General features: G+C 50.2%; 1 protein-coding gene across 1 annotated transcript in view; it reads left to right on the top strand.

Moving 5' to 3' along the window:
• The window catches only part of LOC144177868 (glycogenin-1-like), a 54,486-nt gene extending 43,775 nt beyond the window's left edge, over positions 1 to 10,711 (top strand). Inside the window, exons 4-8 of the mRNA XM_077705447.1 lie at positions 374 to 549; positions 2,845 to 2,942; positions 5,890 to 5,957; positions 8,458 to 8,577; positions 10,380 to 10,711. Coding sequence (XP_077561573.1) covers positions 374 to 549; positions 2,845 to 2,942; positions 5,890 to 5,957; positions 8,458 to 8,577; positions 10,380 to 10,604 — 687 coding nt within the window. The 3' untranslated portion in view covers positions 10,605 to 10,711. The remainder of the gene's footprint in view (positions 1 to 373; positions 550 to 2,844; positions 2,943 to 5,889; positions 5,958 to 8,457; positions 8,578 to 10,379) is intronic.
• The last annotated feature ends 11,410 nt before the right edge of the window (positions 10,712 to 22,121 follow it).

Raw genomic sequence — 22,121 nt, 5'->3', positions numbered from 1 at the left:
AAAAATACAGCCGAACTCACATCTCGACAGGGCATGCTGAGGGTTGTCTGTTATCATTTATAATGATTTTCAAGAATCTTTACGGCCATTAAACACGGAAAGACCCTTAAAATTTGCAGCGAAAGGTTATCACGTCACTCAACTTGACAGGCAGTGCAACGAATATAATGGTTTATATTACAGCAGCCATTTCAGAGTGCACACTGCGATTTCTTTAGTCATTACTCCATTGTCTTTAAAATGTCAATGTCAATGGCCGACTTCCGCATCAAAATTTCAGTGACTGTGGGCTGTGTCCTAAGCAATTTGATCTCCTACCCGGAATTGCAACTTTGTAATAAATAAAAACAAATTCCGTCTTTTTCAAGTCCAGGGTTCCGCGGGTCGGCCGTTCTTCGAGAAAGCGTACAGTCACTACGGGGTTCAGGGTGCCAAAATCGTCCACTTCTGGGGCATAGACAAGCCATGGACGCAGGCGTACGACTGGACAACGGGCCGCGTCCACCCGTCGCCCGGCTGTCAGCACAATACGGAACACCTGCAAAAATGGTAAACTGCAGTCGTAAACTGCAGTCGCTATTCTTTGACGGAAACTGTGAAGCTGGGTAAACAGTTGAGAATTACAGCGGACGCAGTAACTGTAGCACTACAGCCAGTACTACCATGCTGTAGTAGGGTGAATCCTAGTTTATGTCACTTGGAAGCGTATAGGTTGTATCCACTGGCGAGGCATGCATGCAGGCAACCATGTGAGTGCGCCGTCACTGGTTACGTCGGGCTCCGCTGGATGGCGGTACTTGTCCGTGCTAAGCACAGGATATGTGTATTGGACGTTCCAAACTCTACCTCACCGAATGCAAAGTAATGTCTTGACTCCAATGTGAGAGCGATTAATAACATCTCTGTTTACACCACCATTGAGAATCAGGTTTACACGGAGCAGACGACACATGCCGTTTTTTCTTCTGTGGCGTGGAGGCGCAGCGGCACAAGCCGCACCATGTCCGTGGCGCTTTGGCCATGTCGTGGTCATTTCCAGTGTTGCCAAGCGAATCGGTTCACAGCTAAACTTTTCTGTGAATACCACCTATACGCATCGTGCTAATATTTGCGAGACCTCTTGGAACAGTGGTCATAATTAAAACGTCCTCTAATCGGAGCCACCCGCACGATACGCGCGGCGCGGCAGGCGGCGGAAACATGGCGGCGGCTTCGGCCGCGAAGTGGCGTCGGGAGCTCGAGCGACCGCTTCTGAGCGCTCTCTAAAATGCCGCTCAAGACACGCACGAAGTTGCTTGAGCGGTAAAGGAGCTTATAATGTGGGTGAAAACGCTACTATATACATCCTCCGCGCCGCTACTGAATGCGCCCAAGAAATATCTGCCGGGGTGGTATGCCTAAAAATCCCTGGCGGAGCCAGCCGGCTGTCTCGAGTGCTTTGAAACCGCCGCCATGAGGCGCGCGCCTCCCCATTGGCGCAAGTCGCCAGGCTCCTCCCACTGCTGCGCGCGACGCGCGTCAAAATCTAGCCAAGGCAGATGCTGCCGCGGGCGCGGAATCGTCGACGCAGGCGTCGAAAAAACGCACGCGCAACGCCGACGCGCACAAATCGCGTGAAAAAACGCTCCATGCGGTTCACGCTTTACAGCCTGTCAGCGCGGTCTGTTTGTATGCCATATAGCCAGAAAGGCAGGCAAAAACCATTGGGAGTGTCTAAAGAAATTTCTCGCTTAAAAAAAAGCGGCCCCCCTCTAAATGCAATTCTCTTTTAAGCGTGCTCATACGCCGACCAAGAAAGCACACAAGGCTGGTTACACATTTTAAATTTCAAGCCTAAAAGTGTCTACGCAGGCTCACTTTAATGCCCTTCCAAGTGAAGATACAGTATAACCCCGCTCTAACGTTCCTCAGTGCTGCGTTTTCCCGGCTCCTACGTTGTTTTTGTCTAGTCCCGGTGCAGCTCACATACAGTCCCATGTATTAAAATCCTCTATGTTGCGTTTTGCGTCAGAGTACGTTCCCGCATCATTCGTCGCAATCCGACACTCCGAACCCATGATGTGCACCCCAGCAACAAGCGCGGACCGCCATTTTGGCGTTTGCCGAGAATCGGCCAGCCTTGGCTACGGAACTGACTGCATGAAGCCGCACGCAGGTGCGATTCGCCACCACTAGATGGCCCGGTGTTACTGTATGCTATCACCATCATCGCTGCGCTTACAACGGAAGTTTCACTTCGGAACGCCGGAAGTGCGTGTTTGCCATAACAGCACCACCGCATGAATACCGCACGCTCTTGTGGTCATCGTGCGCTTCAAGCTTTGACAACGCCGTTGAACTTGCAACCGCGAACTTTGTCTTGCTTTGATGGCGTCGCGAAAACGGGGGGCGCTTTCCTTTGAGGAAAAGCTTGACGTACTAAACGCAGTAGACAAGCAGCCAGCGCGGAAGAGAATCGACATCGCTAGGGACCTGGCATTGCCACGCGGGATGTTTTGCAGCGATCGCAAAAAGCGGCAATCCTACCATAGAGAAAAAAAAAATTAGTATTTCTTTCTCTATGATCCTACATTCTCGAGTTTTTGAAGGTTCGAAAGCCAAAGTTGCAGAAATACATGGTTGCAAGTCAAAGCTACACTGTTTTCGTTCATTTTCGAAGGTTTCCTCACTGCTGCGTTTTCCCGGTTGTTAAGTTTTTGTTTACCCTACCCCGTGAAAAGCGTATAAACGGGGTTTCACTGTACTATGTTTTTAGCTCTCACCAACACGGAGAACGGAAATGTTCGGAGTCATGAGCGAGTTCGTTTTTCTCAGTTGCTCCGTGTCCCCTGTGCTCTGTGACAGGTGGGACGTGTTCGCGCGCCACGTCCAGCCAAAGCTGGCCCGCCACCCGTGTGGAGACACGGCCAAGAGGCCCGGGCTGGTTTGCCGACAGGAGATCTGCAAGCCCCTCCCGACGAACCCCGAGCAGACGACGGTATACGAAGCTCGTTTGTTTACCTCATTGGTTCTCAGCCATGACGGCCCCGGGTACCCCTTTTGGGCTTGCGAAAGGAATGGGGAACCCCACGATGGAGCACATGTTGATCGATGTCATACTGTCAAACAATATGCACGTGCAGCTTACGTCGCCCACGTACTTATCCGATGCCTGACTTTTCTGCTTGACGAAAATGACGATGCGCGTCATAATGTTAAGCAATTTGCTCTTGAATATAAAAGTGTTTTAAACTTTACATATATGCTGCCTTTTCTGTGTGTTTTTTTTTCTTATTCTCATCGCTGGCGTCTTGTGCAAAAAGCATATGTTAAAATATGTGCTACGCAGAGAAAATTAGTGCACATGCGATGCGATGAAGCCACCTTTTTGGCATTGCAAACAAGTGCTGGCAAAAATGGAGGAGAAAAGAATGGCAGGGGGAAAATTTTTGACGGGGGGCTTCGCGGGCCCCTCAAATGCTTTCGCGGGCCCCCTGTGGTCCGCGTACCCCCATTTGAGATCCACTGGTTTACCTTAACGCGTGTTCCATTGTCGCAAACAATTACTTTTAACAGAGGAGCTGTTGTTGCTGGCCGCAACGGCGTAATCACAAAAACCGTATGTCATAGTTACTCCCACCGTTTACCAATAACGTGAGCACGCGCTTTACGAGGAGCGCCCGGCGTCGTCCAGGCTTGCGTGCGGCACTCACAAATAGACACCATGAAATCAGTTCACGTGCGTCCGCGCATGAAGGGGGGGAGCTCAAGACAGTTCGCGCTACAGACGCCCATTTCGCGAAGCCGGTTGCCGCCGGCTGTAGGGCATGCTGACACGTTCCACTTTGGGAGAAATGTGAAAGCCTGCGGACAAAAAGATGCGGGCCCGCCAGTCATGCATAAGGAAGACGACGATAGAGATGGATATGACGATGACTACTGCTGCCATAGTAAAGAGCGACGACGCCACATGTAAATAAACAATTTCTAAGCTATATCAATACGTGGTGGTGTGTCCTTCAGTTCTTACATAGAATAAATTATCCAGCTTCGCTATGGTTCAAGCCACGCGCGACGTAGTGCAAGCTTCGCCAATTATTGTAGGTCATATGGGTTTGCCGGCGCGCCATCAGAACGAAACTGAATATCTGTGGAACGTAATCGTATTCCCACTTGAAATGTCGCGATAGAAGTCCTCATATTCACAAGTTAAGGTCATTTGTTAGTGCAGTATTTTCATGCACATGGCGTTTGTGCATGCTGTGCCATTCTTATAAATCACCTTATCCTGTCACTGGTTATAGGCACGTGTACATGCACACGATATGGCATTTACCTCCACCTGTCACCTTGAGCATCCTGTTAGAGTGTCCGTGAAGGCAAAATGCAGCTTCGTTCAATTTGAAAGAACTTTCCGATTTCGCGCCGCAGTGAAGTGTAATATGCAGGAGTGACGTGATATGGTCCAGCACTGAAAACATATTTATCTGTGTTAACAGCACGTTGGCATTCTAGTGGTACGGCCAAACGAAACTAGAATGCCCACTGCCATCTGACGTCACGTTTCTTGGCGGTAGCTAAGGCAGGCGGACGCCAACCACACAAAAAGATTCCGTGACGTCATAGAAAGATTGCCGGAAAGTGAGTATAGGGAGTCGCTACTGGTTCATATGTTCCCTTTACTATCCCGACTTTGAAATTTGCAGCTCGCGATAAAATTTGTATCATTGTTACTGGGCGACGACAGTCTTTTAAATGAAATAAACTTTTATGAGGCCTCCATGGCCCCTAAATGCGCAAAGAAAGTAGTAATGGCTTTACCTTGCACCTGCCTACATCTCCATCTTTTCTTCACCGTGTTCGTCTTCTGGACTGTTCTGTATATTGACAATGCAAACCAGTGGTCGTCTTTTTTCGCTTATGCATATATCTTCCGCAGAGCGAACTGTCTTGCAAATTCCGTACCCCGCTTTTACAGCGCTGTGCTCCAAAGCCCCATTTACGACGAATGGCCATCGCCTTGGTGCTGACGTAGCAAAGAGACCTTCCTCACTCCCGCCTTTTTTCTGCACGAAGCAAAATGTTGAAACTAAGTTTACTTCCCTCAGTGAATATCTTTAAGCCTTATTCTCTAAACAAATACCTGTTTTCTATTCCGAAATGGTTAATAAAGCGCAAGCGGCAATTTGTGGCATTATGAAAAGCGGTGTGTTGCTCCGAGCAACCCCTTTTATACATGCTTTCATACCTACATTTCACTTTCTAAGTTAACATCATTTTATCTTTTTTTGGGTCCCACAGCTACCGGTTTATAAAGGAATTTGGTAATAAATGATGGGCAGTATTCTTGGGCAAAGAGGCACCGATTTCAATTAAGTGCTGCGGGGTCTTCTCTCGTTAAGCTGTCTTTTGTTTTCCCTCCAGGCTTCTGCAGCGACTCCATGCACTTCGGCGACGGAGACCAACCAGACCTCCAAAGCTGTAAGTGGAGCTCCCAGTAACTTGTACAAAATGTAACCTTCGTTACTAAAGCAATAGCAGCGCCCTGCAAATTACAAGACTGCGCTTTTATTTCTGAACGAAAAAAAAAGATGGTCATCCTGCTCTTTCCACGCAGGGGACTTAGCTGTGATACTCCACGTTATGAGCAAAATTAATTCGAAAACTACTCCTGAGAGTCGAGCTAACTTTGCTTTCATGAAAATTCCTCGGTGCACTTGAGTCTGGGTGAATGCGCAAATATTATTTCTTTCGCTGGCGCTGTCGGCCTTCTGCGCTTCGTCCCTTTTTGCGTATGTATTACTTGCGTAATCGACCTTACTTAACCGACACAGAAGTCTTATTGGCAACCATGCAACCCTGCAGTATGCGCTAGAACCCAGAGAACGGAAATGATCATAGCATACTAAGGCTCCTCCTTCAAAAAAAAAAAAAATGGCGCAGCTTGCAACAGCAGAGCTGGCGGCCTTTCACCCTTCGTCGGATACCCGGCTTTTGCACTTCACATGGATTTCCGTTGCCGCTGAAAGGTATACATATCTCCCAAAGTGGACCACGCGCTTCAACCCGCGGCCAAGTCCCAAGCCGACGTTCCCGCTGCGAACCCAAAGGAAATGCTGCCAAACCGGAATGCGATACCTCCATCGGATAGACACCGGCTTCATAATGCGTGGTGGGACACGCGTTCGATTTATTTTGACCAAAGCGTTTTTCACTGGCGAAGGGTGCTGGGTCTGTTGGCGTCTCCTCTCGTAGTCGTCGTTGTGATCGTCGTCGTCTCGTTTAGTCGCGGTACTAAAAACACCGGGGCACTCGCTTACGCCTCGCGCTAGAACGTAATGCGTACTAAAAAAAAAAACACCAGGACCTCGTTTATGCCTCGCGCTAAAATGTAACGCGTGCTAAATGGCAGTGGCTCAGCTCGGCTATGCCAGGATATACGAAGCGTGAGCTAAGGTTGAGCTGGTCATTTTTAGTTTTTCTGGTTGTCTAGGATTAGCTGATTATCATGCTTACTGCTGCTAAAACGATTTCCAATCCAATCCAATCCAGTCCAGTCCAGTCCGGTCACTGCTCCTCCCGCATGAGCAGCACGGCTCTTCAGGAGCCACGCGAAACGGCTATAAAGCGACTCCGGCGCAGTGACAGACTTGGCTACTGCGCAACGGAGCCGACAGCTGGGCACGCGCCGGCGCCAGTGCGTCTGCCGTGGCTATGACGTCACTCCTCTGGAATCCCTGCGATAAATATGTGGTGCAGGCTGGGAAACTCTTTCCCTCTCACGCTCACACACTCACTCCTCTCGAATGCACAGACTGGCGAATGGGGAGATCCAATTCTCTACGCACCCGTACTACCATTGGATTGGATTTCCAATACAATCCAATTTAATCCAATTTAAATCCAATCCAAATACAATCCAAATCCAATCCAATCTCATGCTCTTCGCGCTTGCGCAGTACGGCCCTTCACAGCCCACGCGAAACTGCTCAACCTCGGCCAGTGTAGCTTACGGTACAAAAAACACCGAGACACTCGTTTACGCCTCGCGCTAGAGAGCTTCGTGCTTCGGACAAGAGTCTTTTACAGCAAATCTCTATACCTCTACCTCCAAACGGTTTCATCTCCGTTGACAAAAACGCCAAGGAGCAAAAATACACTTATACACTGCATGCTTCACCCATCCCCAGGTTTCACGTTAGTAGAGATGGCCCGGGATTTTTTTTTTTTTTCCAGGTGGCTGCACATGGTACTGTTCCCTACCGCCGCTCTACCAGCGAGGGGTTATGTGGTTGCACAGCTCAAAGAAACTTTACGGCGCAGTAGCTCCAGTGTTGAACAGCTTGTGAATAGCGCACGGTACACGACATTTTTTCTTCGCTTAGCGGATCGGCTAGGCTAGTGCGTGACTTCGCAATAGATGCGGGCGTGGATTCAAACATTTTTCGGCACCGAACATAATCATCTCAAAAGCGCATATGTTCCCGTTCACAGTTTAGAAGTTTGACAGGCAAATCGTGGAATTTATTTGGGACAGCTTTTTTGCTGCCACTGGTACTAATAAGCGTGTAGTGGATGTGACGGCTGCGCGGCCTCGACGTCTCGAAAGTCTCTGCGCGGCCTCCAAAGTAGACGAAACGTAACATAGTCAATACTACTTGACTGAAACGTAAAATCGCAACCGGGCAGCCACGTTCCACTTGTCCTTGGCATGGCTCATGAACAGGCTGAAATGTTGGCTGTGACTGCGAAAAAGCAACACTATTACTGTAGAAGGTTCATCAATTTTTTTTTATTATAACATTGCACCTCCAAAAAGATTCATTTGTCAGTGATTATGTAGAAGCTTCATGCACGATTAACAAAAAAAAATTACTCCCACCTCCCCTCGCGGGAACCCCTGTGTAGATGCGACGCATAGGGGGTTCCGTTGTGGTTTCCGTTAGGTTGATTCTCCCATCGCGTGAAACGTGCCGTGAACCCCCTGCCGCGGCTATGACGCAACGTGGCGCGGCTATGACGCAACACAATCCAACACAATCCACTTTAATCCAATCTAAATCCAAGCCAATTCAAGCCAAGCCAAGCCAATCCAATCCAATCGAATCCAATCCAATGCCACTCGCGAGAGAGTGTTCGCTATCGCAGAGGAGAGGGAGTGAGCGGCGGAGAGCGCAGCTCGCGCGGCGAGGAGAATGGGGGAGGGGTGTGAACGGACAACGACAACGCCGTATGGAGGGACAAGGAGAGTGAATGAGATGCCGTCGCATCTAAAATGTTACCCTTTCTGTTCATTTTGGCTTCAAGACAAGAAAAAAAGCCATATGGCTAGCTAAGCCAAGTAAGCGAGGAACGTCGCTAGCGGCAATGACGCCAACCACGGCAGTGAGAGATTTCCCTCTGCAGCGACAGATTTCCCTCTGTTTCCAAGTTACGCAAGTATCATACTTTTAACCTGTCGACGCATGCTTGGCGCAGGAGGCTAGTGAAGACCCTGCCTCGACAACCAAGGCGCCTCCGGGCATCCGTACCAGGAACCAGAGCGTGAGCAGCCTGCTCGCCATTCTCAGTGACACATCGGTGGCCAACATCTTCCAAGTGAGTGTGGATCCCTCCCCGCCGGCTATCCACGAAGCGCTGAATGTGCGTGGAATCACTGTTGTCGTGAAAGGGTACGAAGACAAAATACAACTTTGGCTCACTAAAGACACTGCTTTGTCCCGAAAACAATTACAGTTGAACCTCGTTATAACGAACACTGATATAGCGAATTATCGGCTATAGCGAACTAAGTACGATCTTTGGTTGGTCACGCTTTATTTCAATGGCACTTATTCTTTTTATAACTATACCGAAACCGCGACTGCCACGGCATATCGGCTGTAACGAAGAAATACCTGGTCCCAGTGAGACTCAAACCTCCAAAGCTAGCATAAAAAAAAGCAAAATAAGTTGAAAGACAACACAACCCTTTTTTAATCGTTCAAAAATGTTGCCAAAATTTGGGTCGTCCGGCGCAACAGCGCATTTGGCTGGTCCGAAATGAGAACGCAGGCCTGTTTTGTAAAACTAACTTCGTTCTGTTGTAATGCCATGTTCTCATGTTTCCGGTTCATTTCATTTAAAATGACACGAGGATACAGGTGAGGATTACCTCGTTTAAAGTGGGTTCTAAGCCTAGAATAATGCTTTTTTGTATCTCGGATTCTTGCGCGAGCCAGATGCCGATTTGCGTAAAGCCGATTATTACCTCTACTGTTACAACGAATATCGGATATAACGAACTAAATTGCGGCCCCGATACTACTGTGTTATAACGAGGTTCGACTGTACACCCATCTCCTCCCAAAGTTCAAACAAAAAATGGCCGCGTATGTGATCCTTTTGTTGCAAATGTCGATCTGACGCCCCTGCCAAGTAAATGCCTTCCTTCTCGTTCCCTCTCACCTGTCATGCTGTCACTCTCCCGTCTCGTTCCTCCCAAGATAACACGCCATAGGTTCCATCAAGTCAATTTAAATTTACCGCGTTCCACTGCTCCAAGTCGGGTGCCTCGATGCCAGCGCTGCCGTACGGCGAAGACGCGCGTGAATCGAGGCACCCTACACAACGTTTATAGAACAACGTTGCCCTGCTCCACGGGCGTTCCAAACGGAACGTGGAACTTTTCATTGCTGTGGCCGTTTGATTTATGAAGTGCCGCCAGGAGGTAGCACTGGCAACAGCAGAAGCATCCGTGAATTTTTTAAACAAAGAAACACTGCGAATATCACTCATGTATTGATTTTCTGCCTTATATTTGCGTAATGTCTTGTTCTTGTTTAGCAATGTTGACAAGTATGAACATTAACACCGGACTTTGACGTTCCGGATTCGCTGTTCGTGTATGACTTGCGCAGTTTCCGTTTCCCTTTGGCCGGGTGGCTGAATCGAGTCACAGACAGACCGACAGACAGACCAAAATTTCTGCGTCAAGTAGCGCGAGATATTAAGGAAAATGGATGAAGAAGCGGTGACTCTCCGGGCACACTCCGGTGATCTCTATGACGACACAGGATCTTGTTCGTGCGATTGGCGGCCGTCGACCTTTGCATTTGTTATCGTTATACGTCTTTCGTGACTGCAGTAGAGCTGACGGAGTTACCAAAGGCTAGTTGTTTCACATTTCCCAAGGCTGTATTTTAAGTGCATGCAGGCCACTTTAGGGGCTCGCCTTGCCGTCGTAGCTCGCTGTAACGGTCGATGCCAAACGACTGCCGGAATCAGGCGGTGACGCGAGATCCTTAACTCCAATCCTTAAGTTCCAATCCTTAACTGCCCAGCTATAGCACCCTGGGTAGTGCAACACTTCACGTGTGCACCAACTCCCCTCTCAGGTCCCGTTCTGCTCAACGCTGCAGGGCACGTCTCGTGGCGACGCCGTTCGGGCGGACGAGGATCGCTACGAGGCCTGGGAGCGCGGCGAGGTCGACTACGAAGGCCTCGACGCCTTCGCGAACATCCAGCGAAAGCTGGACGCTGCCATCAATGCGTCCCCGCCGCCCAGCAAACTCAAGAAAGGCTCGGTGGCGATCGACTCTCCTCCGGAGGAGACTTCGTTCATCGACGTCCTCACTGACCTGTGAGACAAGGCGACAGGAGGATCAGCGACGAGCGTGCAGCGTCACGCCGTCTTGGTCGGGCACCAGCAGACGCTCTTCAGTTCCCAAAAGCAGGCTCGCACGAAAATAAACTTCCTGGGCTCCATACTTATTTCGCCTGAATGTGTTGCTTATTTTTAGGCTCACGCGTCTTCATAACCTAGTTATGTTGAAGTTATTGCAAAAGGACTGGCAGTATGCAGTGGCCCGCCGGGGTGGCTCAGTGGTCAAGGCGTTGTGCTGCTGAACCCAAGGACTGGGGTTCGTCCCCCGGCCCCGGCGGCCGCTTTTCTGATGCAGGTGGAAAGCGCGTGTTCGAGGTGTCGGCGCACGTTAAAGATTCCAAGGTGGTCAAAATTAATCCGGAGCCCTCCACTACAGAGAGCCTCATCGCGTGTGTAGAGTCGGCGCACTACACCTCATAATCAAATCAGTATGCAATGACCAGGGTATCTGCAGTTAACCCAGAAACAAAGCACCGCATCCTTCTGATTCTCACCTGGCTGGCTCAAGCTTCCTGATCCTTCCTGACCACCACCTTCTGGTAACCCCGATCAAGAAGGCGCTGGATCTCGGCATTTCAGAAGACAGGCTGGACTAGGGCTGTCAGGATTATCCCCATCTGGTCCCGAAGTTTACTCCCTCTCTCTATTTCTTGGTGTGGATTGGCGTTCAGTCAAAGCGTTAATGCATGTTTGAAACCGAGGCACTGGACCTCGAATCCTTCGAACGCTTGTCAACGCAGTCCTGGTCTCGAAAACCCCCTGACAATGGCAAGTCTACAAGAGACTGACATACTTTATTCGGTGTCCATGAGAGCGGTCATCACGCACATGCAGAGATCCAATGCATACATGTACACATGTATGCCCCCTACCATTCAAGTCACACTCATGACTAGACGCGACAACAGCATACCCTGACGCACCTTCGTCGGCTGCCCCCCCTCACCGTTACAAAGCGGCCCCGCCTATTACGGCCCCCTATCACTTCCACGGTATAATCGAGGTATTATCTTTCGGCCCCAGCCACCGCTCCCAAAACGCTCCGCAGGGCACCACTCAAACGAGAGGCCAGCGCAAGCAAGTCTGCTCTACTAACGCACGTGACCTACAATCGTCCCTGGCACGCCCCGGTTTCAGCTCGTGGCTTCATTACTGGCGCAGAAAGGGGGCGACCCAAATGGCGCTCAGCTCCATTTGCAGTGACAGAAGAATAGCCTGCTCCAGCGCTTGTTCCTTGCGGGACAGCGAGAGGTCTGTATCCACAGTGACCACGTTGTGTTTACACCACGAAGGGTTGGTGGCGAAAAAAGTGTAGATGCGAAGCATGTCATGCTCGGGGCTGTGTCCCTCCCTCCCTCGTTGTCGTTGTCGTTGTCCGCCGTCCGCACTCTACTGCGCATGCGCGTCTCTTCAGCCCCGTCAGCGTTTTGCCTGACGTCAGCGCAGTCTACTATAAAAAGAAATAGTTAGGCAGCGCTCGGTTTCGATCCCACGACTCTCTGGCCGCAAAGGGCGGTACGTGGCGCTCTTCCCACTGCGCTTCAAACCGAGACGGGAGCATGTGCTACGAACGCGCCTTATGTCCTTCACTCATTAAAACTACGTCAAGAAGCTACTAATACAACGAAGGCACGCGAAGCTGAACGTCAACGGAAACGACGAACTGAAAACTAATGGGAACTTCAGTCAAACCCATGGCTGCTTCGCATACTACTCAGGGTTCCCCTACGGGAAGATGGTGTAATTTATTTATTCCCTTAGAGGTTACAGAGAGGTGCCTGAGGTGAGATACCTCTTAATTTGGTTTGCGCAATAAACCTGTTTATTCTCTTCACTTCCTCCACCTCGTGATGCTTCCCAGCCACTCACCCCCCCCATTCCCACCTCCCCCCCCCCCCCCCCCCCACACACACACACACGTCACTTACCCCCCTGCCCACCCTCAAGTTGACGTGCCGGACATATTCAGCAGCCGTCAACTCCCCGAAGGCTTGTCGAGCTTTCCTCTGGGTAGTTTTAACTGTCAATGCACTATTTGGCATGCACTATTTGTCAAATAAAACCCAGCCCTCCCGAGTGGGTATGCTCCGTAATTTTATGGGTAATCATCATTATCCTGATCATCAACCAACCAACCAATCAACGAACGCCACCTGGTCTGGTGTATGAAGCGCCCAATCACAAGGAGGCGCCGTGTCATGATGCTGCCTGAGGTGGCGTCGGCGTTGCGAAGAACCACAGAGACAGAACCGCGGAACCGTCAGTGCTACCCGTCGTGCTACCATAGATGTTGCAGCGTCGATCCTTGCGCGAACGCCACGGCGGCATTCGCTGAGTCGCCCAAGACAGGTTTGCACTCCGTCGCTACTTACACCGCTGAAAAGCAGAGGCCTCGATCAACGCCTGGCGTTCCCTCGGCAATCGGCAAAAGAAAATTGGCAAGACGCGCCAGGACCACCGTGCTCAAGCAACGAGACAAATGCTGTGCCCTGGCCTTCGCCCGAATGCCGCCGAACCCGAAGCGGAAGACCCCAACTATCGACCCCGTGAGTATACGCCTCGAGATTCGCGATCGCTGCGCCGCCTGCCGCCGCTTCTCCTCGGCGTTTGCGGGATTAGCGCTGCGTTGCTGATAGGTGGTCATGCAGTGTTTTGGTTCTCTTTCGCTTCTCTTTGCCTTTCCGCGCACTAAACAACTTGTTATGGAGACGTCTGTAAGTTAACTGCACGTTTAAGGCACTTGAAAAAAACAGCTGCGTCTTGGTAGAGCGCTCTAACGCCAACAAGAGCTGCCCGGGGAGGCGGTTCTGCGCGCTTCTTGGCCGCTCTTGCGGACGTCGGCGACGGCAGCAGCATATCACCGCTGTCACCTTCGAACACTTCAGAACAAGTGAATTCTATTTATTGTCGCCTCGTTTAGACCTGATATTGGCACTGTAAGAGGTTGGTTCGTTTTGCAGCGCAGACAACAAATGCGGCTTTGCTTCGAATATGTACGTCGTAGAAAAATATGTTTCGGCGATGTGATAACCCAATAGCTGAGAAAAACTTGTGCCTTTTATGGGAGTATAAGCCACGCGAAAATGTTAAGTACATTCAAAGGCTGTGCATTGTCAGATATATGCCCACTCATGCCTTATAGTAAGAACCAAGGTATATGTAAATGAAACCACGGGAAAATGAATGGTCTGCAAGTCAGGAATAAATATAATAGTCGTACGGGAATGAAAACAAAAAAAAAACGAGTGCAGCCTCTGAACTGCTAAAGACGTTAAGACGTTTGTTTGAGCAAGGCAGTATTCACCAGACCAACTAGATGCGAAATGCACTATTTCGCTAGACATGGGGGGGGGGGGGTGAGGAGGAGGACGCTCAACTATCGTTGTTTCCAATTGTGGAGCGAAATCAACGAATGAACGTTTTAGTAATCACACACACACAAGCTGCGTGTTCACTTTTCGTTTGTTTTTCGCCTTCAACGAACGGCTGATCACTCGGCGGACGCATTTTTTGAAGAATACAGGGTATACAGTTCACAAGCGATACGAGGTATCGTTGGAAGAGTTGATTGATTGATTGCAGGGTTTAACGCGCCGACGAAACGGAGACGATGAGGCACGCCGTAGTGGAGGGCTCCGGATTAATTTTGTCCACCTGGAGATCCTTAACGTGCGCCGAAATCTCGTACTCACTGGCTCGTTGGAAGAGTGTCGTATCTGACAAGAGTCTCTGATTTAGGTTTATGCTAGATTCTGCAGTCTCCCTGTGTCATATGACGACGTTTTGAAGAAGAGTTTGGTCACGGACGCGGATTACTCTATACGCTCATCTTCGCGCTTCTGTAGAGGATAAATGTAACCCATGAATCTTTGCGAGCGCTCACCTCGGGACAAGAGGACACAGCATTACATTTGTCCTCGTGTGCTGACTCCGGAGTGTAATTTTGCATTATCCATCGTACTTCTTTGGTACAATGTTTGTGAAATCTATGCCGGATTGGCTTGTTCATGGTACTGATCAATATCTGATATGTGATATTGGCAGGCGTAACTTGCGTGCTGTCAGGTATGAGTGCTCCGCTGGATTTTTTAAGTGCGCAAAGTCGATTTACATCATAGTATGTATGGCCGCTACATGACCATCGGAGGAAACACAGCTTACGGAGACACTGCAACTAAATTTCAGGGCAGCGGAATTGCAATCAGCTGCATGCAAATGCTGGCTTCGGGACGCCGGCCTGTGACACACGCTCGGCGCTCATATACATCTCACTAAGATCGCGTCATAAACGTTTATACTCTCGTGAACACACCACGCTTGCAAACAGAGTGCCTGCTCCTCGTTATTCGGTATTTCGAACGCGGACAAACGATAAATCGCTGTCTTGAACGAGCCCCAAAAGCAACGGCGACAGGGGGGAGCAGGCCGGGGACTCCCGCGCCTGCTTTCGAAACGGGCCGCTAGGGGGATTTCAGTGGCGCCCCTACAGGCCGCGCTCGAGGCGTATAGTACAACAGCGGCGTATAGCATTGCATCGTCGTCGGGCCCTTATGGCACTTGTTGTGCTTCCGCTTTCTTTCGCTGGTTTCGTGTTGTAATTCCTCTGCATGCAAATACGCTTTGCCGCGTAGCCAGTCTTGCGGCGGGCATTGCTTCATGCAATCTAAACTAATTTACAATAAATATCTGACCCCCCAAAGAAGTTCTAAAGGTGATGTGATATGTGCCAACTATATTTTGTAAATCCCATTGATGATCTTTCTTTTTTCTTCCCTTGAGGTGTTTGTGGCAGCTTGCCGGGACTTTTTGGGGTGATGTCCGTGAGATTCCTCAGACCTCTCACTCGGGACGTCGCAAGGATGTCCCTACGATGTTAATGCGTTGTCTAGGCCAGGGGTACTGCCCGCACCAACCCTATCGCAATAACAGTCGCGCAGATGCAGGTATTGAAGCGTGAATGCAACCATTTCTTTCCAGATGTCCTGGACTATCTTCACTGGTCCTACTCGCGACGTGCATCGCGTACGAGTGGAAAGAGAAATCCACCTGCAGCCAACCTTGGGCTTCGTGGAAGCGTGTACTGCGGCGACGACGGGCACAAGGCGAATTAAGCTTCTCAGCGGCGTAAGCATGCATCGCCTATCGGTGCGTCTGCCGGGAAAGAAGTCGCTCCGAACATCGCTGGTTTACCCGTTCCTGATATTGAAGGTCTTTCCTGTGGCCGACGCTGGTACGCGGACGGTTACGACGAAGGTGCCTAGATGGGCGGTGCGACGGCAAGTTCGACGGCGACAACAAGCCGCTGGCGATCGACAGCGGCTGGTGCGGCTCTTCGTTTGCAATTAGTGTCGATCAAGGAACATAGCCGCTTTATCAAAGGCACAAACTGTTGTACATATAGGTAATAAATTGTAATGAAATGCTACTTTCTTGCATGCGCAGTTCCTGTTCACGCAAACGCCTTCTGCAGTACGCCGTCGGCTCGAGTGGCGCCATACACTGTAGATAATTTCAAACTTTGCGTGCAGCAACATTCTACGTGGCCGGCAGGATAAACGCGACAAAAAGGAAAAGCATTTTCCCGTGTCCTCCTCCCTGGCAAAGGGAACCGCAAGGTCCTAACGCCTAACACTCGCTTTTCCTAGCAGGCCATTTGTAGAATGTCACGGTGTGTTAAACATGTTGAGCGGAGTGTTGAGAACAATGTAGCCCCCACTGGGCTGCACGCAGCTTATGAAATGATACTAATAGCATACAAATGGTTTAAACCACGCGGATTTGGTCAACTCGACCCGGTCGACGCCTGACTTGAAAAAAATTGGCGGGCCGTTCGAAGTGAACCCGTATTTTGGACTAGCGCTCCGTCTACCATTTCTATATCAAGCTCTCTGCAATTCACTTTTAAATGTTCATTTTTTACGTTATAACTGGTTGTTTAATTTTTTTTAAAGCGAAACTTTAGTGTCCTCACTGATGCCGCCGTACGGGGAATACGCCCTGCAGGAAAGACAACTTCCTCTGACGATGAGGGTGAATGATCGTGGGTGAAGGGAACTTTTCCAGCAAAGCTGTTGTAAATCACTACAAATGGTGATGGCGTATAGGGTATGAAATCTTTCTGGTCATCTCGGCGGGCTTGTCGCTTGCGCTCGGGTGGTGTCCCTAGATAAGGGTACAGAGTATCGGCACTCTTTTCCCGTGCCGCCGCCATGATCATTGCTCAGTTCGCATTACGTGGCATTTGTTTTCAGTGCGGTGGTTCGTGGGCGCCGCCGTTTTAAGGAGCAGCTTTCAGCCCCTCACTGATGATGACCGTACGCGAAAACGCGTGCAGGGAAGCCAACTTTCTCTGACGATGAAGTGCAAAAAAAAGGTGGTTGATTCCTCTTTCATAGGAATCGGTAAAGCACGAGAGTGAAATGTGCCTTCACAGGAGCATTTGAATGTTTATTGCGCATGAATTTGAACTTGCACATCGCTATTTATATTAAATGCAAAGCATTTCAGTAACTCACGATGTCACCCGCGTTGGCGTCCGTAGTCCGCACGCTCACTGCGCATGCGCGTCGAGTCGAGGCGAAAGCGAACACTCTCTCGCGAGGGGCATTGGATTGGATTCGATTGGATTGGATTGGATTGTCTTGGCTTGGCTTGGATTGGATTTGGATTGGATTAAAGTGGATTGTGTTGGATTGTGTTGCGTCATAGCCGCGGCACGTTGCTTCGTAGCCGCGGCAGACGCGCTTGGGCCGGCGCATGTGCAGTACTCTCTCTTCCGCGGTTTCCTCTCCTTCGGGCGCGCTGCGCATATAACCGGTGTGCCGTTCTCCGGCCAAGCAACATTCGCGGTTGGCTCAAACACCTAGAGTCCACGCCGCTTTACAAGTACGCCAACGTCGTCGACTGGGACCGGCTTACGCAGTCCCCTCAACGTATATAAGCGGCGGAGCGCGCGTTCGTAATTCAGTCAAGGGCGTCTTTGCTTGGCTTTCGCTTGACGTGACGCTTTGCTTGACTCGAGTAGATGCGACGCATTTACTCGAGTTCCCCCCGTGGGAAGATGCGGGCGGCTTTTTAGTCGGTATGGCACCGTTAGACGCTACAACGTTAGAAACTGGATTGCACGCGCCGGAGCATTGCGTCGATTCGATTAAAACCCCAGGCGCTCGCGAACCATGCGAACGAGACCGAACGGGTTGTCAGCGAATCGTTTGGTGAAGTGACTGTCTGCTACAGCGAAAGGAGTATGATTTGCGAGTCGGCAGCAGTCTTGCGGGTATGCTTGGCGAGCGACGTCCTGCTGGTTGGTCGCTTCGGCAATCGGCGACCACTTCGGTCGTGTTCCGTGGCGTGTGTGGCAGACGCTTGCGTTGCGATGAGTTCAGCTCGTGGAACGCGACAGGCACAGCAAAAATCGGGCATATGCATAGGTTCAAGAGTGGCTCCAATCCTTAGCGACATGTTTCTAGCCAAGGTTGACAGGAGCGTGCACGAGCAGATGAAAGGCATCACGGATAAGGCCTTCCGTTTTGTCGACGACTATGTGGTGATTGTGGATCCAAGGAAAGAAATGCGCCCCAAGAATGTTCTGGAGTTGTTTAAAAGGAGTGGAAAAAGCTTGAACTTCATAATGAAAAAAATTGGCCGCGTATCTGCTCCTTTCATTGCAAATGTCGTCAAAAGACGATAGTCTTCGCAGACATTTGCCAAGGAAATGCCCCCCTTTGCTTTCCCGCTCACCTATCATGCTGTTCCTGTACCGTCGCGCTCATCCCAACGTAAACACACTAAAGGTTTGCGCAAGGCGATTTGAATGTACCGCGTTCCACTGCTACAGGCCGGGTTCCTCGATGCCAGCGCTGCAGTACGGCGGAGACGCGCGTGATTGGAGGCGGCCGACTAGAATGTTTATAGAGCCGCGTGGCCGTGCTCCACGTGCGTTCCAAGCAAAACGTGGAACCTAGCTAGTGGAACCTTTCGTTGCTGTTGCCGCGTGATTTTTCATATGCCGCCAGGAGGCGGCAATTTACTGCAGTAGATGTAAAAAATCATTTGCTACCGAAAAACCAAGCATCCATGAATTTTTTAATAAAGGAACACTGTAAATATCCCTTGTCTACTAATTTCCTGTCTTGTATTTGCGTAATGTCTTGTCTTGTTCAACAAAGTTGACAAGTATGAACATATAAACCGGGTTTAAACGTTTACATGTGGGTGTGAGTATATAAGACTATTGCGTAATATCAATTTTTTTTACTTTGGCCGGGTGGCTGAATCGAGTCACAGACAGACATAAAGCTAAAGGGCTATAATATAAAATAAAAGCCCAACCCGTACCACATACGTATCACGGGTGACGTCAATTAAAAATAAACACTGGACCGAGGTCAACTAGAGTTTTGACGAGAAGGAAATACCCACTGAAGTGGAAAATAAAAGGGGAAAATGCTACACAGCGACACCACAGCCAGGAGAGCGGGCCCGGGGAGACTCCCCTGATCTCCCCTGGGACGGTAGCAGGAAGGTTTGGATAAGGGATGCGGATGGTGGTAATGAGGAATGAGTTATGGGAAAGAGGGTGGGAATGGGGACAGCGAGGTTTTTGTTCTAATCCTTAGATGTCTGACTCCTAAAATAGGCCTGAAAACTCAGGATGGGCGTCAGACGGTTCCAATCGGAATTCAGCGGACCCCACTATAGGTTCCAACCAACTAAGCTCCGACATCGAAGAACAGGGAGAACCCGCGACGGAGTGACGACACCTAGTCTCCGGACCCCTTTCACAACCAGCCCCCCGGCTAACACTCACCAGGTCCCCCGAGTACTCAAGAGACACCTGCCCAGCCTACATAGGTACTAATCCCCCTCGTCTCGACGGTTTCGGATACTGGTAAAGCTAACTGTCCGACAGACGGGGTAACTGTACCCTGTACGCATCCATCGATCCCTATGTGCACCTGAATCACCTATCTCCATAGGAAGGCCTATGTGACTTATAGGGTTTCGGTGGACCTCTTATGTGCTCCTATGCCAACCACTCACCCACCAGGGAACCCTCCCCATACGGGCAGCAGTCATCAGGTGGAAGGAGTAATCCTTATAGAGTACGACCAGCCCTACTCCCGATACTGAGGACGAGAAGCTTCGCTACGAAGTGAGCCAATCCCTCTTTCCTCGGTCCTAGCAAGTGCGCGCCTTCTAGACTGGTCGCTACTAAAGGCCAAAGACATTGGCCATCATAAGCACCTATCGAAGGCCCTGGATCCTGTTGTCCAGGAACCTTCGTGTCGGCAGCGAGCAGTCGTGCCCGCGTGGGGTGACTGCGGTGGTCCTTTAATAAAGGAACCTTTTTCCCCGCTTTTTGCCAAGTTCCCAGAGCCAACCTCGGTAGCCACCCAGGCTGTCCGGGCCTGCCTTCACGTCCAGCATCGGCTCTGGGGCAGGAACTGGCCCATACAGTTCCAGGGAGTCGCTGCCACTTCCTTGGGGTTTTGCATCCCCGGGTGAGACCTGGCCCTCACCCACCGCTGCCGTTGGCAACCGACCAAAGCTAGGCAGCCGAGACCGCCTTTGCCCAGCCAGCTGGCGGGGGGGACCACGAGCAGGTGGCAGTCGGATTTCCCTCCCCCCCCCCCACAGTCAGACAAAGGTAAAGGGCTATAGAATAGAATATAGACCTCACCATATAGAATATAGAATATAGACCTCACCATTTTGTGCGGACGTCAAAACACTGCAAAGGCCAGAGGAGGCGTTGTTTCGACCGCCCCGCCGCCGGAGCTGAGTGGATGAGCTGCCTGAAGGCGTATGGCCTAGCATTGCGGCGGAAATTCGATGGCCGCTTTCAATAAAAGACCTGATGGCGGCTTCTGCTGCGATTCTGGGCTTTACTATCGACTCCTTTCGCGCATGTGGAAGTTAATTTTTGGCAAGAGTGCCTTTCTGAGCAGCGGTTATGCCTGTAGCTCTGGCCAACGTTTGCCTCTGGCTACGTGTATCACTTCGTGAACGCACCAGCGCTCAATCGCCGCTCGCCGGGCCGCGCGCGTGAAGCGACGTCACGAGTTTCTGACTAGCGTTGGAGGCAGACGGCTACGTCACTTCGTTTTCCTCTCATGGAGTGATGTCACGCTGATGTCCATTTGCTGGGCACCGCTCCGCGTGCTGTTCCGTCGGCGCGATAAATCAAGTCAAATTGAAATATACTCCACGCTTCGCAGGCCGCTCATATTTCAGCCAGGGTATTCTGTTGAGTAAAGGAAGCGAACTGGGCAATAATATTAACACCGGAAATTGGTGTCAGTACCCCTGTAAGACCTAACGTACCGCATTTTGAGGTTTAGGACGTTAGGCCAAACGTCACACTTTGCGGTTACACGTTGAAGCGGCACCCACTCGACAAAGTACCCACTGTACGCCACGCAGCAGGTACCGATTCACGCCGTAGACCCCATACCCAAATGTTAGGCCTACGGAGTGCATACCCGACATATGCTGCTGTTATTTCGGAAAAGTCGTGCATACCTCCGGAGTAGCCCATATATGAGATTGTCCTACCAAAAAATCCATCACGAGAAAGCTTCGCGATCAACCATCGTCCTCGTTAGACGGAGGGGTGAGCGATTTTTGTTGTTTATGCGTTTTAGTCGGTCAACTCTCGTAGGCTTAGCTTGCCCTCCCTGATCTGCGGCTACGCGGGACTGGCGTCGCTCCGAATGCGAATCAAAGATAACGCGTGTAACAGCATTTCAGCAGCAAAAGTGTGTCCAAAGATGCTGTTTTGCTGCATCTTCGGTAGGGCTGTTAACAAACGACCCGGTCGAAGTTGACGGCGAGGATGTAGATGCGGCAATCTCGCAACACTGATTAACGCCCAAATGGCCGCTGTTAGTGACTTGCGTGCCTCAGTGTCGGTACTCTAATACCTTATCTACTGGCAGTACCCTCGGCTTCTATTTCTATATATATATATATATATATATATATATATATATATATATATATATATATATATATATATATATATATATATATATATATATATATATACGGGCGGCAAAATGCTGACGCATGCACTCGGTGTCTTGGGCAAGAACATATCCATTTAGTGACCCTAGTCCTGCTCATCTTTCAAGGATGATCTGGAAACATAATTTTTATTAGTAACACAGTGGCTGAGAAAAGGGGGGGCGCCATTGGTCACGGTCGCCTTATCATCCATAAAGTGGTACATTGCTTGTTTCATGGTTTACTTAAACGAATTATGAATTCTATGCTGTATGCGTCGCCTTATCATCCATAAAGTGGTATATTGCTTGTTTCATGGTTTACGTAAACGAATTATGAATTCTATGCTGTATGCCTGGTTACCCTTAGGCCTTGGCGTTTGTGCCCACGGAGATGAAACCGTAGGGGGTAATGGTACACAGCTTTAATGTAACAACGGTTCCAAATACTGGCCGGAATCGAACCTAAGTCCCTCGGGTTATGAAGCCGA

This window comes from Haemaphysalis longicornis, unplaced genomic scaffold (genome assembly GCF_048455015.1).
Source record: "Haemaphysalis longicornis isolate Haplotype H1 unplaced genomic scaffold, Haemaphysalis longicornis Haplotype H1 scaffold_33, whole genome shotgun sequence".
NCBI classification, from domain to species: Eukaryota; Metazoa; Arthropoda; class Arachnida; order Ixodida; family Ixodidae; genus Haemaphysalis; species Haemaphysalis longicornis.
Note: the sequence above shows the minus strand (reverse complement) of the source record. Positions and strands in the feature narration are given on the sequence as shown.